Raw genomic sequence first — 14,479 nt, forward strand, 5'->3', positions numbered from 1 at the left:
GCCCACTCCCTACATACAAGAAAAATCAGCCAAAAGAAGTTGATGTTGAATGAACTGAGTGACAAGTTATCAAATTATTCAATGCCGTATAGTCCATAAAATCGACATCTTCTGACAACAGGTCAGATTATACATGCAATTCATCAGCTTTCGAATTTTTTTAAATGTTTTTCTCTTATTTTCATGGAACAATTTATTTTTTATTTTTCTTATGTATTTCCGGGATTTCCCGGGATATTTTTTCTGTATTTCCCTAATCACGGGAAGCTGAAAACTGTCGGGAAATGGAAGCTCTAGTCTACTCGTTGATGAGCAAACTGATTGTCGTTGAACTTAACTCTGCTAAAGGGTGTACGGAATCAAATTGCATAACAAGAAAAGGTTTTTCAAAATTTACCCATTTAACCGATAATTTTCGTTCAGGGAATAAAATAAAACATATTATTACACTTATTACACTTTAGTTATAGTCATATCTAAACGCACATATCGTCATCTTAGCACTGCTCATTAGGTCTTGTACAACGTTTGGGCCAACTTGTTTTCTGTGGAGATCTTATATTTCCTCAGTCCTGCTTCCGGTATCACTCGCTTCATGGTGGCCCAGTATTTCTCAATTGGCTGCAATTGCGCTGCGTTCAGGGGACTAAGATCCTTTGGCACGAATTTGATCTCCTTTGGGCCGATTTCTTCACCCTCGCTTAACGCGTAAGCCAGGATTAAACGTAGGGGAGACCGAGGAGGGTTGAAACAATTTTTTGTTTTTGTTAGATAAATCGACAAAAACTGTCATTCGATGATTGCTTGTTTTTAAATTTATTACTTCTGTTTATGCTTTATCAAATTACATCAGAATAACTGGTATAAATCAGTAACAAAGCATCAATATATTGATTTTTGTAACAGTGTTCTCTTTATTTCAACTCTCCTCATACCGAGGTAAGTTGAAACAGCAATGAATGTTAGTTGAAACAAGTAACCAATTATTTTGAATATTATCAAACCGTTTTCTAAAGCATCAAATGTTACAACTGTGTTTTATGTTTTTTCGTTCACACTAAGATAATTTCTTAAAATGACATGCATTCTTATCATTATTTTTCACAGTGTATATCTATGTATAGACTGATACTTGTTTTGAAAATTAATGTTAGATCTTGGTTACAAATGCATGAATTTCTGCACTTATCCCAACAGTAATAACATTAAGATACTTTACCTAACCATTCATTGACTATAAATCTAAAATCAAGTTATTTGATACCCATTTTTCGATTATTAAGTTGTGTATTATTTTCCAACCACTTCCCCTAGAACATTCTACAGTTAATTAAAATAGTGGATATGACCAGTGATACATACTATTTATGACCACATGTGATACGGGTTTATGAAAACAGGTAATTTGGTATCCATGTTGGTAATGTTTAGTTCATTTTGGATTGTGGTCACTTCGCTCCAAGCTTCAGTAGCTGACAGAAGTAAACAATTAGAACAAATGCATATTCTGTGGCTATAAATGACCTCGAACTAATAAACTGAGAATGTTGACCACTGTTGTCAATTCAGGAAAGAAGAATCTTAATTATTATTATTAGTTCACGAACGTTAATGTGATTATAACATTGCCATAAGACTAGAAGCTCATCATCGAGGAGAGTTGAAACAAGGTGTTTCAACTCTCCTAGGTCGAGAAGTAAGGCTTGATGCACAATTTACAATTTATACTTCGCAAAGATAGAAAGAAACGCATACAATTCATAAATGTTAACTCCTAGACTACATAATAGTGATATTTTCATGATCGAACATCACTTAATATCCTATTTATAACAATTTGATGGCTCATGTGTCAAAATGTTCTGATTGTTGGATGGATAAACCGAACATAACATAACATGACATGACATGACATGACATGACATGACATGACATGACATGACATGACATGACATGACATGACATGACATGACATGACATGACATGACATGACATGACATGACATGACATGACATGACATGACATGACATGACATGACATGACATGACATGACATGACATGACATGACATGACATGACATGACATGACATGACATGACATGACATGACATGACATGACATGACATGACATGACATGACATGACATGACATGACATGACATGACATGACATGACATGACATGACATGACATGACATGACATGACATGACATGACATGACATGACATGACATGACATGACATGACATGACATGACATGACATGACATGACATGACATGACATGACATGACATGACATGACATGACATGACATGACATGACATGACATGACATGACATGACATGACATGACATGACATGACATGACATGACATGACATGACATGACATGACATGACATGACATGACATGACATGACATGACATGACATGACATGACATGACATGACATGACATGACATGACATGACATGACATGACATGACATGACATGACATGACATGACATGACATGACATGACATGACATGACATGACATGACATGACATGACATGACATGACATGACATGACATGACATGACATGACATGACATGACATGACATGACATGACATGACATGACATGACATGACATGACATGACATGACATGACATGACATGACATGACATGACATGACATGACATGACATGACATGACATGACATGACATGACATGACATGACATGACATGACATGACATGACATGACATGACATGACATGACATGACATGACATGACATGACATGACATGACATGACATGACATGACATGACATGACATGACATGACATGACATGACATGACATGACATGACATGACATGACATGACATGACATGACATGACATGACATGACATGACATGACATGACATGACATGACATGACATGACATGACATGACATGACAATAGTTTTGTTCGAATTGGCGTTGGTTATGTTTTATGGTCGGCTAGTTTTTCATGGTATCTCTCAGAATAGTTCTGGCGTAAGGACCCGCAAATTGTATTTGCGAATTTTGCAGTAAAAGGATGCATACATTTTGATGGACGACGAGACCTAAGTGAAAGAGTAGTCAAAAACCCTTCCAGGTTCACTATATTATACTGTCGTGGTAGAGGAGGATGTAAGCGATGCGGACAGGTCGATTCAAGTGGACAAATTTGGTTCTAATGGTGCTATGGCAAATAATGCGATTTGATGTCTACCGGTACAGTAATGTTTCGATTATATCACTATGCGTTTATATTAATACTCGTTTATATCACCCTCGAATATATCACGGTTTTATCACGATTATATCACGCTTTTTGAAAAACAGATAAGGCACACTACGTTTTGATCCAATTAAGCCACATGTTGTGTCCTGGCACTTTTAGGGGTTTTTTACAATTGATTTGCTTATTTACATATAGGGTAATGAGCCTATTATTAGGTTTCGGACTATTTCGTTAAGGGTTTACATAATATATTATGATGAGGTCGGTCAAAAAGTCGAACTTTTTTATTCTTTTATCCTAAAGTATAGATTCTTATAAAAAGTATCTGAAATTTTTATATTGTTTATCTTGTTCCTTTAAGTGAAGACAGGGCGTAGCGCGAAACTTTAAACGTGAATAATCTCGAAATCATGTTTTACCAAAACGTTGTTGCAATGACTAGGTTTGCCGAAATATTCTTCGACCAATTTCAATTTTAGTTTTTAATTCATCGTAACTTATTTGCCGTGCCCTTAAGGGATCGTCTGGAGGGACCTTTTGGTGTAGCAGGTAAACAAATCGACTTCTTTTTTAAATTGTTAGTTATCCGCAAGTAAATCTAACAAAATAATGAGAAAAACAAATTACGCAAGATATGGTAGGTATGCCTAGATATGACTTTTCTCTTGAATCGATGTGAATACTTTTCTTTTGAAAGGACAACATCAACAATTGGTGATGGGACTATTTCTGTGGATGTTGAAACAACGAGAACTGAATCGTAATCTCTTCGAATACACTGATTTTAATAGTCAAGTTATTTGTCCAAAACCTTAATGTGGCAGATTCCTTTAAGTTTAGTTTTGGGTGGTTCAACGATTTTAAGAAGCGGTATGTGCTACGTAAGGTGAAGCTGTAAGGAGAAAAATTATCCACTGATGCCATACCGTTTTACCCAATGCGTTGAACAAAGATGGCAGACGCTGCCAACGGCTTCAAATGGGTAGTGTGATTATAGAAGCATGGCAAAAATAGGCCCATAACCCTACTAAGATTTATTCTTTTGACTAACTTGACCTTTTCATTACTTTTTGTTTATAGAAATACATGGATTTGCTTGAATGTAATTTTTTGGTTTATTTTGAATATATCACGCTTCAAATATATCACGCTAAAATACAGACCGACCGTGATATAATCGAAACATTACTGTACTATAAAAGCCGAAATCCTTCGATCTGAGTACCTGCAGAAAATGTTGCTGCAGATCACTCTAGAAATTTGCATTCAATTTGAAAAAAACGCATTTTATTTCCATTTTTGCATTAACTTGCAACTATTCTACTGTCTGTCCCGGTAAAGCTCAGTAGCAAGAGATTCCTCGAGCTGGTTCTCAGGGTCGGCTTTCTGCTGGGTAATCAGAGGGGCTTCGCGAACAATCGTTCAGGGTTTACTAAAATGGGTTGTGAAATAAGCTAATTGATATTGAAATCTAAACCACGAAAGCTTGTTTTATTTTAAATTAATTTTACTGTTTCCAAATCACTGTTTATATAAATTATTGCTTGTGTGTGTATGTGGTTTGTGGGCTTTTACCGGTTTGTGTTTTAAGACTTTCTTCACTTTTAACATGCTAAGCACACGAACGCCAGATTACTTATGGTCTTCGGCGGGGTTTCAGAAGAACTTTTTAAGCCTTAGCTATCGTAACAATTTCGCGGTTTTCTTTTGTCTTTTGGGCGCGAACTTTGGGTGTGACGCGCTACCATTTTTTCTGCCGTATATTAGATTTTCTGCCTCTTTCGTAATCTGTCATACTGTTCGGCGTTCGTTTATTTTACCACCCACTTGTACCCACTGTGTTGTTTTGATTGTGTTAACATTTTTATCTGTTCCTTTAAATCCTACTAATCCTAGTTTTAACATTTAACAAATAACATTTAATATTTACATTTTATTATTACTGGCCCTACTAACAATTAACCCTTTATATTCTAGAAACGTAACAGTACAAATCAACATTAGGACAAAAAAACCTAACCTGACGACTCTTTAACGAACAGTTTCGAACTTTGCACTCTTTCGTAAAAAAGTCTGTTCAACAAATTGCTTACGCTGATTCGCTTTTGTTCGACGTTTTGTTGGATGTAGAGCTGGTTTCCTGCAGGGCTTCGAAGTCTTAAACGCAACGCATAATAAATACTGAATTTCTATTTTGAAGGAAATAAATGTATTTAATTTTGTTGGGTTTGAAAAATACAACACAAATGATTTGCCTCTGTGCCCTTTGCCTCGGCCCATCAAACGTTAATGGGCGATTGTAAAAAAGGAGAAGCATGGGAATAGGAGCTCAAATTTGGTCTAAAGTGCCCGAAAAGGTGACGAAACACTTACCCGGAAGTTGATGAAAATTGTTCGGTCCTAAGTTCAATCTCGTACAAAAAAGTTTTAAAAGTTTTTTTGAATGAAACTTAATTTTTAATGCGATTTGAAAGGAAAAATACTGGAAAACTTCTTTTCGGTACAGACCTTTTTTGGGCGTAAGCGTTTTAGCCTTCCTAAATTCGACTTTGGCACCACTCTCGCCTTATCGTTCAACATGTTTGATCCAACTTAAATAAGGAAAAGCCCACTACATGAAACCTCCCAGTTTTTGTAAAGCAAGTGCTTTATTTTTTATTTTGGTAGACTAATGTTCTCTCGTACCACTTATTGTTTTCGGTGATCCATTCTGTATTTGCTCTTTGACCACCGCAATATTGACCTCCGAATCGAGTTGCTTGCCACCATCACCTGAAACAAAAACTCCATAAAAAATTGTCTCACTATGAAATCGTTTATCGCCAACCTCTTAATGGACCCAGCATATGTTTCTGCAGCGCAGATACAGGGAGCTCCAGAGTCAGACACAAAAACATCGCCATCAGATATGAAAACACCAGCGAAGCGAAAGTGATGGTAATCTGTAGGTGAGAAAATACCGACATAAACGAGATGATGTAGACAGCAATTTGTGGTGAACAACCTACCATAGCTAAGTAATTGAAGTGTGCTGGAGATCGTATGCTCAAAATAATCAAACGCATCACAAACACATGTGCCAGGTAGGCCGAGTATGTTAACCGTCCCAAGGGTTCAAATATTCGCTGGTTGAAGATACGCTGCAACATCGGGGCTATCCCATTGATGAATCCGAGGACGAAAATACAGCTGAAAAATGCCCAGGAGTTTTTCATCACCGGAAAATAGATCGCCATCCAGATGGAAGGTTTTTCGAAGTCGTTCACGTAGAAAATGTAATGAACCAGCATGCTTGCGAGGGACAACGGGATAACCAAATACCATAGGATACGGAACCACTGCAATTGTCGATTATAGTAAGATGTTCATGGTAAGATAATTAGGTTCAAGCACTTACTAGTTTTTGAACTGGATTAACATTTCGCTTTTTCAAATGCATATAAAGGAGACCAGTTATCATTCCGCCGAGGAAGTTTCCAGTGTTGACATGGAAGGGAATGTACGACTTCAGGTAGAATTGGTCGAACCACAAGACGAATCGCTGGGCTCTACAGAACGGATGGTATTCTGTTATACTGAATAATTCATACTCGCACAGGCTTACTCGAGAGTTATTACGAATACTCCCTCCAGTTTCTGATAGTAGATGAACAGCGCAGGAAGCACGTATGATCCAATGGAGGCTAACGTTACGATCGGTATCAGGAATCTGCGGAATCTATTGATCAAGATCAATAGCAATGTTCCAGCGATGAAAAGTTGATAATCACACCCGAGGTACCATCCTTGCTGAACGCACTGTAATTTATCAATCAAAAAATAATTCCGGAGTGGACAGATTCCAGGGGCGATCTTTACCGGTTGATCCGCATTTACGTAGTTGTTGACGTACAGCAAATTGGTCCACCAATTCCTCCGACAAAACGCCTTTTCGGTTTCCGAACCTTGCTTCCATATTGGACCGTTTTGCATTTTCACCAACCAAGTGGCATGCAGCAGAATGATGAAGGCATACACCGGAGTTAGCCGGATGTAGCGATAGATGGTGGCTTTCAGCAGGAAAGGGATCCCGATCTTGTTACTGCTTCGTTCAGCATAGGTCATAACGTGGATTGCCACCAAGGCACCGCTTATAGAGAGGAAGCTTTGGGTGATTTGAACCCCACCCGTTAGAATCATCGTTCCGATGCGGTGGTACATCTGTGTGAATAAATACCATCAGCATTAATTATATGTATGATTTCTGAAGTTTAAATTGCTGAAATATTATACCAATTCCAACTGGGATGTGTTCTGCGTGGGGATAATGGAGTTTAGTAATGCGGCGTGCCCCATAATGACGAACATCATTGTGAAGAATCGTATCGCTTGAAGGAATCGTAGGTCTTTATGAAGGGACTCCGACGAGCGTGAAGTCAAACGGTACCAGTTGCGAAGGATTGAGAATGATACGTAGACCATTTTTCCTGGAAATGCAAGAAATTAGTATATTCTGAAGAGTATTGCTAAACAAAAAACGAACTTTTACTGTTGACATCCATCTTGTAGTGAACCACATCTTGTTTGAAGTTTATGCTTTTATCATACCAACTTGACAGCACAACGAGGGAGATTACAACGACGAATACTATTACGAATAGCATGTCCAATAAATCTGGAATTATCACAAGGTGTCGATTTTACGCATTTGTAATTCATTTTTCATTTAACCTCATACCAGTCTCACTGGCTTCATCGTTCCTATCGCAGACTTCAATTTCCGTGTAAGCCTTCAATTGATAAGTCTGATTCAGTTTGTAGTTTAAGCAAACTTCCAACAACTCTCCATAGCGATCGCGGTTCTTGTACGTATCTTTGAATACGGATACATCGAAAATGTACTGAAAAACAATTATTCAATTTTTGCTATTTATATCTCCAGGACATGGAACTTACCGGATAGTCAATTTCAAACTTATCCACCTTCAGCATCTGTTGGGTAGTGTTGGGCAATCCGTAAACCAACTGCTTGCATCGTTCTACACAGACGCCTCGCACCAAATGGCGATGATTGTAGTGTCTTCGATCTATTGAAAAGGCCTGATAAAAAAGTGGAAAAATGGTACCTAAGCAAAAGATTTAAATTTGGTATGAGCTCTACTGGGTACCTCAATCATATGCCATAACTCGGAGCTGTTGTCTGGTTCAATGACCAGCCGGATCATGCAGTAAGTGGCCACCGTTCCAACCGGTGCCTCTTCCATACATTGGTCGTAATCGTCGAACTCGGACAGCTTGGGCATGCGGTGGTACTGTTGCACTGAGAAGGAGATTGATCTTGTTACCGCAGTTGAAAAAATAAATTTGACATCTCGCAAGATGTATATCATTAAAGTTTCATAGTTCATACGAATTGGCACTCAAGGTCGTGTGCAAATCTAGAAATCTTGTTGTACATTCAAAATCAGATTCAATGCATTATTTTTTAGACCGAAACTAGTTAATACGATACAAAGTAGTCCATACCATTTGCAAAATTTTCTTATGCGTTAACCATTAATGGGTTCAGAAAGTTTGGGGAATTCCATACAGCTATGCGTGTCGCAAATGTGGATATGCTTTTATAATATCTAGGGTGCAGTGGGTAGGGGAGAGAGGGTAACGGTGAAACTGCAGGATATACGAAACAATCGTAATAAAATCATAATGCATGAACAGAATCTTCTCATTCCTTCATATTTCGTGATGTTCAATTCTTTACACGCGTTGCTATATTTTGAAAGATTTCTGATAACTCTATTAATTTTTATGGATATTTGTTTGTTTTGTATCAGTCAAAGTAAATTTGGAATGAAAAATATTATTCCATTTTATGAGTTGCCGTTCATCGGATAAATGTACAGTCTATTGCTATTTATAGCTAATGTTATGCTCAACATTTGCCGTGAAAAAAGTTGTTTAGTAACTTGTCATGGTTCTGTTTAATTTGATAATTATCATAAATAGACCATTTGGGTAACTGTGAAACGATGATGTATGACGAATAGTAAAAATTTCTTGTTTTGTGATCTATCTTAAAATGTGAATGGGCTCCGATTTTCCACAGTGAAAACTACTCATTTGAGGGGTTACATACTTTTTAGTGTGAAAAACGTCAAGAAAGTTTGAATTTACGTAAAGACAAAGTAACGATTTCATTACATTAATTTATAGTATTTTGGTAGCACATTTTTCAGTGAAATAAACAAGCATAAGTTTATAAAAATATATTGATAATTAGCGGAGTGAGGGCTTTTTTCTCGAAACCATTTTTTAGTTAAGAGGTTTGCGGTGATCACGATTGAAGACCAATAGAACAACTAAAGGGCGAATACGAAATTATTGTGACACCGAAAATGTCATGCCAATTTTCTTATAATGTTTAAAATCAAACCAAAATTTTAGGGTAGTTTTATACATATATTTACTTCAAAAATCAAAAGAAAAGTTAATCGATGGAGCTTTGAGTGTAAAATTGAACGCATTTTCGCTTGATGCTTTCCATCAAAGTCTTTACAGTGTCATCCGGTGCCAGTTTCTCAGTTTTTTTTTTCCATTTTCTTAACATGTCCTTCTCGTCGTCTTCAAGTCTTCTTGCTCTTCCGAAGTTCCTGCTTCATCATTGCCCAGTACTGCTTCACCGGGCGCAGCTCCGGACAGTTTGGCGGATTCATGTCCTTTGGAACAAAATGGACAGAATTAGCCTCATACCACTACAGGACACTTTTAGAATAGTGGCATGATGCCAAATCTGGCCAAAATAGCGGAGCTTCTTCGTGCTGCTGCAAGAACGGCATAAAGCGCTTCTCGAGGCACTCAGATTTGTAGATCTCGCCATTTACTGTGCCCTTTGTCACGAAAGGCTCACTCCTCAGTCCGCAAGAGCAGATGGCCTGCCAAATGAGATATTTGGAGGCGAACTTCGACATTTTCTTCTTCTTAAATTTGTCGTCCATATAGAACTTGCTCTTGCCGGTGAAAAACTCCAACCCCGGAATTTGCTTAAAATCGGCTTTTATATACTTTCGTCGTCCATCACACAGCAGCCATATTTTGTCAGCATCTTCTCGTAGAGCTTCCGTGCCCGAGTTTTAGTCGTCGATTGTTGCCGCTCATCGCGGTTTGGGATGTTCTATACCTTGTATGTATGTAGTCCAGCTCTCTTCTTTGCATTCTGGACGTAGCTCTGCGACATGCCGATCTTTTTAGCCAAATCACGGCTTAAGACGTTGGGATTTGCTTTAATCATCCGCTTCACCTTTCCCTCCGTCTTTTTGTTCTCCGGTCCCGGTTTTCTTCCAGCTCCTTTGCCGTGGTCCAACGTCAACCGCTCCTGGAACCGCTTCAACACTCTGGAGACGGTTGAATGGTGAATGTTCAACTTTTTTCCCAACTGCCGGTGCGACAGGTCAGGAAATTCCAGGTGTTTGGAAAGAATTTGTTCTCTCGACTCGCGTTGGTTCACCTCCATTTTCGTTGAATCGAAAAACACGACTTCGAGTTTGACAGCATGTAAACAATACACATCATTGAAAAAGTGTGCAAAATTTGGTTAATTTTTGAAAAGTTATGCCCTGTTGAATGTGTCGCAATAATTTCGTGTTCGCCCTTTAAAATCCCAAAACTCAAAAAATTCCATTAGTATTCCTCGTACCTTAGGCTGTGAACCATTTGGTGAAATTTTTAACTTTTGGTTAAAATCTGACACTTCGAAAGTTATTTGCAAAATAACCCTACTCTGGAGCATGGTTTAAATTGACAGAGCGATAGTTAAATTTGACAGCTCGATGGTTAAAATTTTACCCATGATGCAGAATAAAAAGGTGGAAACATTTTCTATACCTAATTGAGGTTGTCAATATTTTTCAATACAAAATTAGGGGATAAATATGGAAACGATAACGTGTTGTGTAAAGATTTGTTTGGGTTATTTCATGATGTGGATGTTTACTTTTCGAGGCTATGACTGACATACTTAATGTAATAAGAAAAAAAAATAATTTTTAAAATATCGACAAATGTTTACACCTCTACCAATTTGTGGTCATCGCAGCTGTCAATTCTAAATAACTATCCATATGTCAACTTTTGAAATGGTCCGCTCTCTCGGTTAATTTTTTCCATTCAAGAGAAAATAACTTTCGAACTGTCAAATTTTAACTAAAGGTTAAAAAATCGTTAAATGGTTCACAGCCTTAACGATTAGTTGAAAAAATAATATTTTTTCCTGCATTCAGAAACGATTGTCTTAAAAATCGCTGTTTTAAGCTATAAAAATTGTATTAAAAATGTTCTCATCTACAAAACAAAAATTTATGCTTTGTGTTGCGCTGCGTTGCGTTGTGACGATGATTTTGGCGGATTGCACACTGACTTTATCATGTTTGACTGCTGATTATCTAATAAGAGTTGCTTAGGAAGTGGTAAGTAGGAATTCATACCAATCCGACCCTAAAACCTCAACAGCATGATAGCAATCATTGCCTGCCGCCCCCATCTTCATCGTTCACGGGGAAGGATAAAGGATAAGGTAGACAGGAAGTGTTGATGCTCCACCTACTTAACGGAAGGACGACGATTCATCAGAAGCATAGGTGTCGCGGAGTTAGTAGTTTGGAAGGGTATCAGGTCTAGGTCTAGGATTCGCTCTAAGCAAGCGATGCGACCTGTAGAGCATATTTTATTAGGTAGTTGTTTAGTTAGTCTTCGAGTATATTTCCCCGAGGATCGGGCTGAAAATTTAAAAAAAAAATAAGCGGAGATATTTACGATATAGTAAAAAAGTACCTGCTGAAAGCCTACGAAACTGGCGCCAAACACTATAATTTGCGAAAACGTGCACGCCCTGAGGACTTCCAGCCGGGTCAACATATATATAGGCGTAACTTCAAAAGTCGAATGCAGGAGATTACTACAAGGCGAAGCTGGCACTATCCATGTCGTGTAATCGCAAAACGCGGATCAAGTTCATATGAACTTGAGTCTCCCGATGGGAAAAATCTTGGGATCTGGCCAGCCGAGCATTTGCAACCCTAATATCCTAACAATCGTTACGCTGGCACTCATCACTCTTTTTGCACTGTTCTCTTTTACTCCGATCAATAACTCATTGAAATATTCGGAGAATCCCAGCTCGCTTCTTCCGTTTCGCGCCACAGTTCCATTCCCGCTCCGTAAAGCGGAGAGTGATTTGCACGCTGGGTGGGCATTTTCTCTAAGCTGATGTTTATTAACCCTCTCAACGGGAGATGGGTAGAAAAAGACGTAGCGTAGGAAAATTATGAATCTTTCCAGTTAGGGTAATATGTTTTCACCGTTGAATTACTTGTAGGAGTCGATAGATAATGCGGTAATGAAAATGTTATCTTAGCCGAATCGATAATCTTTTAACGGCCGGCCGAATTATATAAGTTTTATACGAAACATCGTTTATATTCAAGATCTCAATCGTTAGAAAAGGACTAATGTGCGTCTTTCGAATGGAATGACGGTTCAAATTAGGAAATTCTCGAGTGATCAAACGTATTGCGAGGGTGGAACAGTTCTCTCTTTAATGTTTCGAGTGATCGGACTGGAGGCCGGGACGAGTAAATGAAGGATCCACCAATGATTAGTTTTTTCTTCTTACGATAATGACGAAGCATGTTGACATACCGGAGACGGTTAGATGGGCGAAGATAAGTAATGTACCAGAGCCACTTTAGTAAAGAATGCGCAATTGTAGTTCTCTTACTGAAGTATTCCGAAGATTCAAATCAAACCGATATATAAATCAACCGATTCACCGTGATGGCGTGCCAGATCCGGGGGTCACCCCAATGCGCGTACCAGATTTGAAACTTCTGCTAACTAATCAATTCTTGTTATTAATTGGAAAACTTAAAAAAATATAGTTTGTCTATCTTTGTTTGCATAATATGCGTTTCGTTTATTATAATAGTTATTATTAACTTTAAATAATATATTGTAGTTTAAAAGTTGTTTATTTGTTTAATTGAAAAAAAAAATGTTATTTCCCACAAAACTGTGTCCCACTCTCACCCTCGTCGAGCTTTATCAAAATAACTAACCGGCACCGCAAACTAAGTAAAAAATAAACACTTCGATATCCTATGTAGGGTTACTGTGCCCTAATTCATCTTAGCACCTCTATTCATCCCACCCATTTGAACACATTAGTTAGAGCAGTGTCTGCTATCTCTATTCAACGCATTAGCTCAAATGATAGGATGAATAAGGGTGCGTTGTACTCGACTTTTCGCTTCGCTCTAACGCGAGTAATTTACATTTTCCAAGCCAGATTTTTTACTGATCTGCTTCTTAAGAACGAAGCAAAGATGTTGATGCCTATTTAAGAGCAATCCAACCAGTGAGGGCTGAGCTATCAGCGAAATAGTGTGACATCGTGACTAATGAGATGAATAAGGGCACGTCTACCCTATATTATAAATTAGCACTATAAAGCTTACAGTCGAAGTATTCTCCATTCACGATTACAACCAGCGACAACCCGATCAAACAAATATAAAGCACTTTGGAAACCATATCAACTGAGTTTTAGGAAAAATAATTTAAATTGAAGATAGATCAGAATTAATCAACATTTACACAAGCATCCTGTAACCACAAACTACCAAACTGAACTATCGGTCGATGAGTTCCATCAAGTCGTAGGTTCTAGCTCGGAGTGGTTGTTTTTGCCGAGGGATACTTTGGCGAACTGTTCTTAAGGTTGGATTTTTTGCCGTCCAAAGTACTTAGCAGGCCATAAACTGTATCTCTGTACGTTAACTGCGCTCAACGCGATGGCTCATGTGCTTTAGTTTAATGTAGTTTACTTTTGCAGCACGGACTCGTTTTAATGGTATGTTTATGCGTGCTTTTGTCAATTGATAAAAAGCTATCAGGAGCTTCGCAGCAAGGCTGAATTACCGAGCTGAAAATGTGAATTTTATACTCATTACTGGGTGCGAAATCTCAAGTTCAAATGGTTATTTTTGTGCTTAAGCTGACTGATGTTAATAGAATACCTTTAGTTCTCTATGAACAGTAACATTATACAAAGAAAAAATCGAGGAAGAGTTTTCATTTTTCATCGAAATTCGGTAGTTTTACGCATAAAATTGTTGAAATCCGCAATATTTTTCACGGAACTTATCATCGCTTTCACTTTTTCGGTACGTAAACATTATCCAGTAAAATACTAATCGATAGTTT

General features: G+C 37.9%; 1 protein-coding gene across 1 annotated transcript; it reads right to left on the reverse strand.

Annotated features, from left to right (window-relative positions):
• Nucleotides 1-5,826: 5,826 nt before the first annotated feature.
• LOC131691215 (nose resistant to fluoxetine protein 6-like) lies at nucleotides 5,827-13,808 on the reverse strand. Its single transcript, XM_058977444.1, has 12 exons — nucleotides 13,732-13,808; nucleotides 8,392-8,543; nucleotides 8,180-8,323; nucleotides 7,962-8,124; nucleotides 7,767-7,898; nucleotides 7,517-7,710; nucleotides 7,103-7,444; nucleotides 6,849-7,042; nucleotides 6,642-6,792; nucleotides 6,253-6,582; nucleotides 6,072-6,186; nucleotides 5,827-6,016 (listed from the first exon to the last, which is right to left on the reverse strand). The coding sequence occupies exons 1-12, from the start codon at nucleotides 13,805-13,807 to the stop codon at nucleotides 5,913-5,915; spliced, it is 2,097 nt and encodes a 698-aa protein (XP_058833427.1). The 5' UTR covers nucleotide 13,808; the 3' UTR covers nucleotides 5,827-5,912.
• Nucleotides 13,809-14,479: the final 671 nt, after the last annotated feature.

The sequence above is a fragment of the Topomyia yanbarensis genome, chromosome 3 (genome assembly GCF_030247195.1).
Source record: "Topomyia yanbarensis strain Yona2022 chromosome 3, ASM3024719v1, whole genome shotgun sequence".
Taxonomy (NCBI): Eukaryota; Metazoa; Arthropoda; class Insecta; order Diptera; family Culicidae; genus Topomyia; species Topomyia yanbarensis.

Bases quoted from the DNA above. Each gene is read 5' to 3' on its own strand.
- LOC131691215 (XM_058977444.1), bottom strand. From the start codon at position 13,807: ATGGTTTCCAAAGTGCTTTATATTTGTTTGATCGGGTTGTCGCTGGTT. The intron at 8,324-8,391 runs GTACCCAGTAGA...CTTTTTTATCAG, and splicing joins AGTTATGGCATATGATTGAG to GCCTTTTCAATAGATCGAAG. The intron at 7,445-7,516 runs GTATAATATTTC...TTATTCACACAG, and splicing joins ACACATCCCAGTTGGAATTG to ATGTACCACCGCATCGGAAC.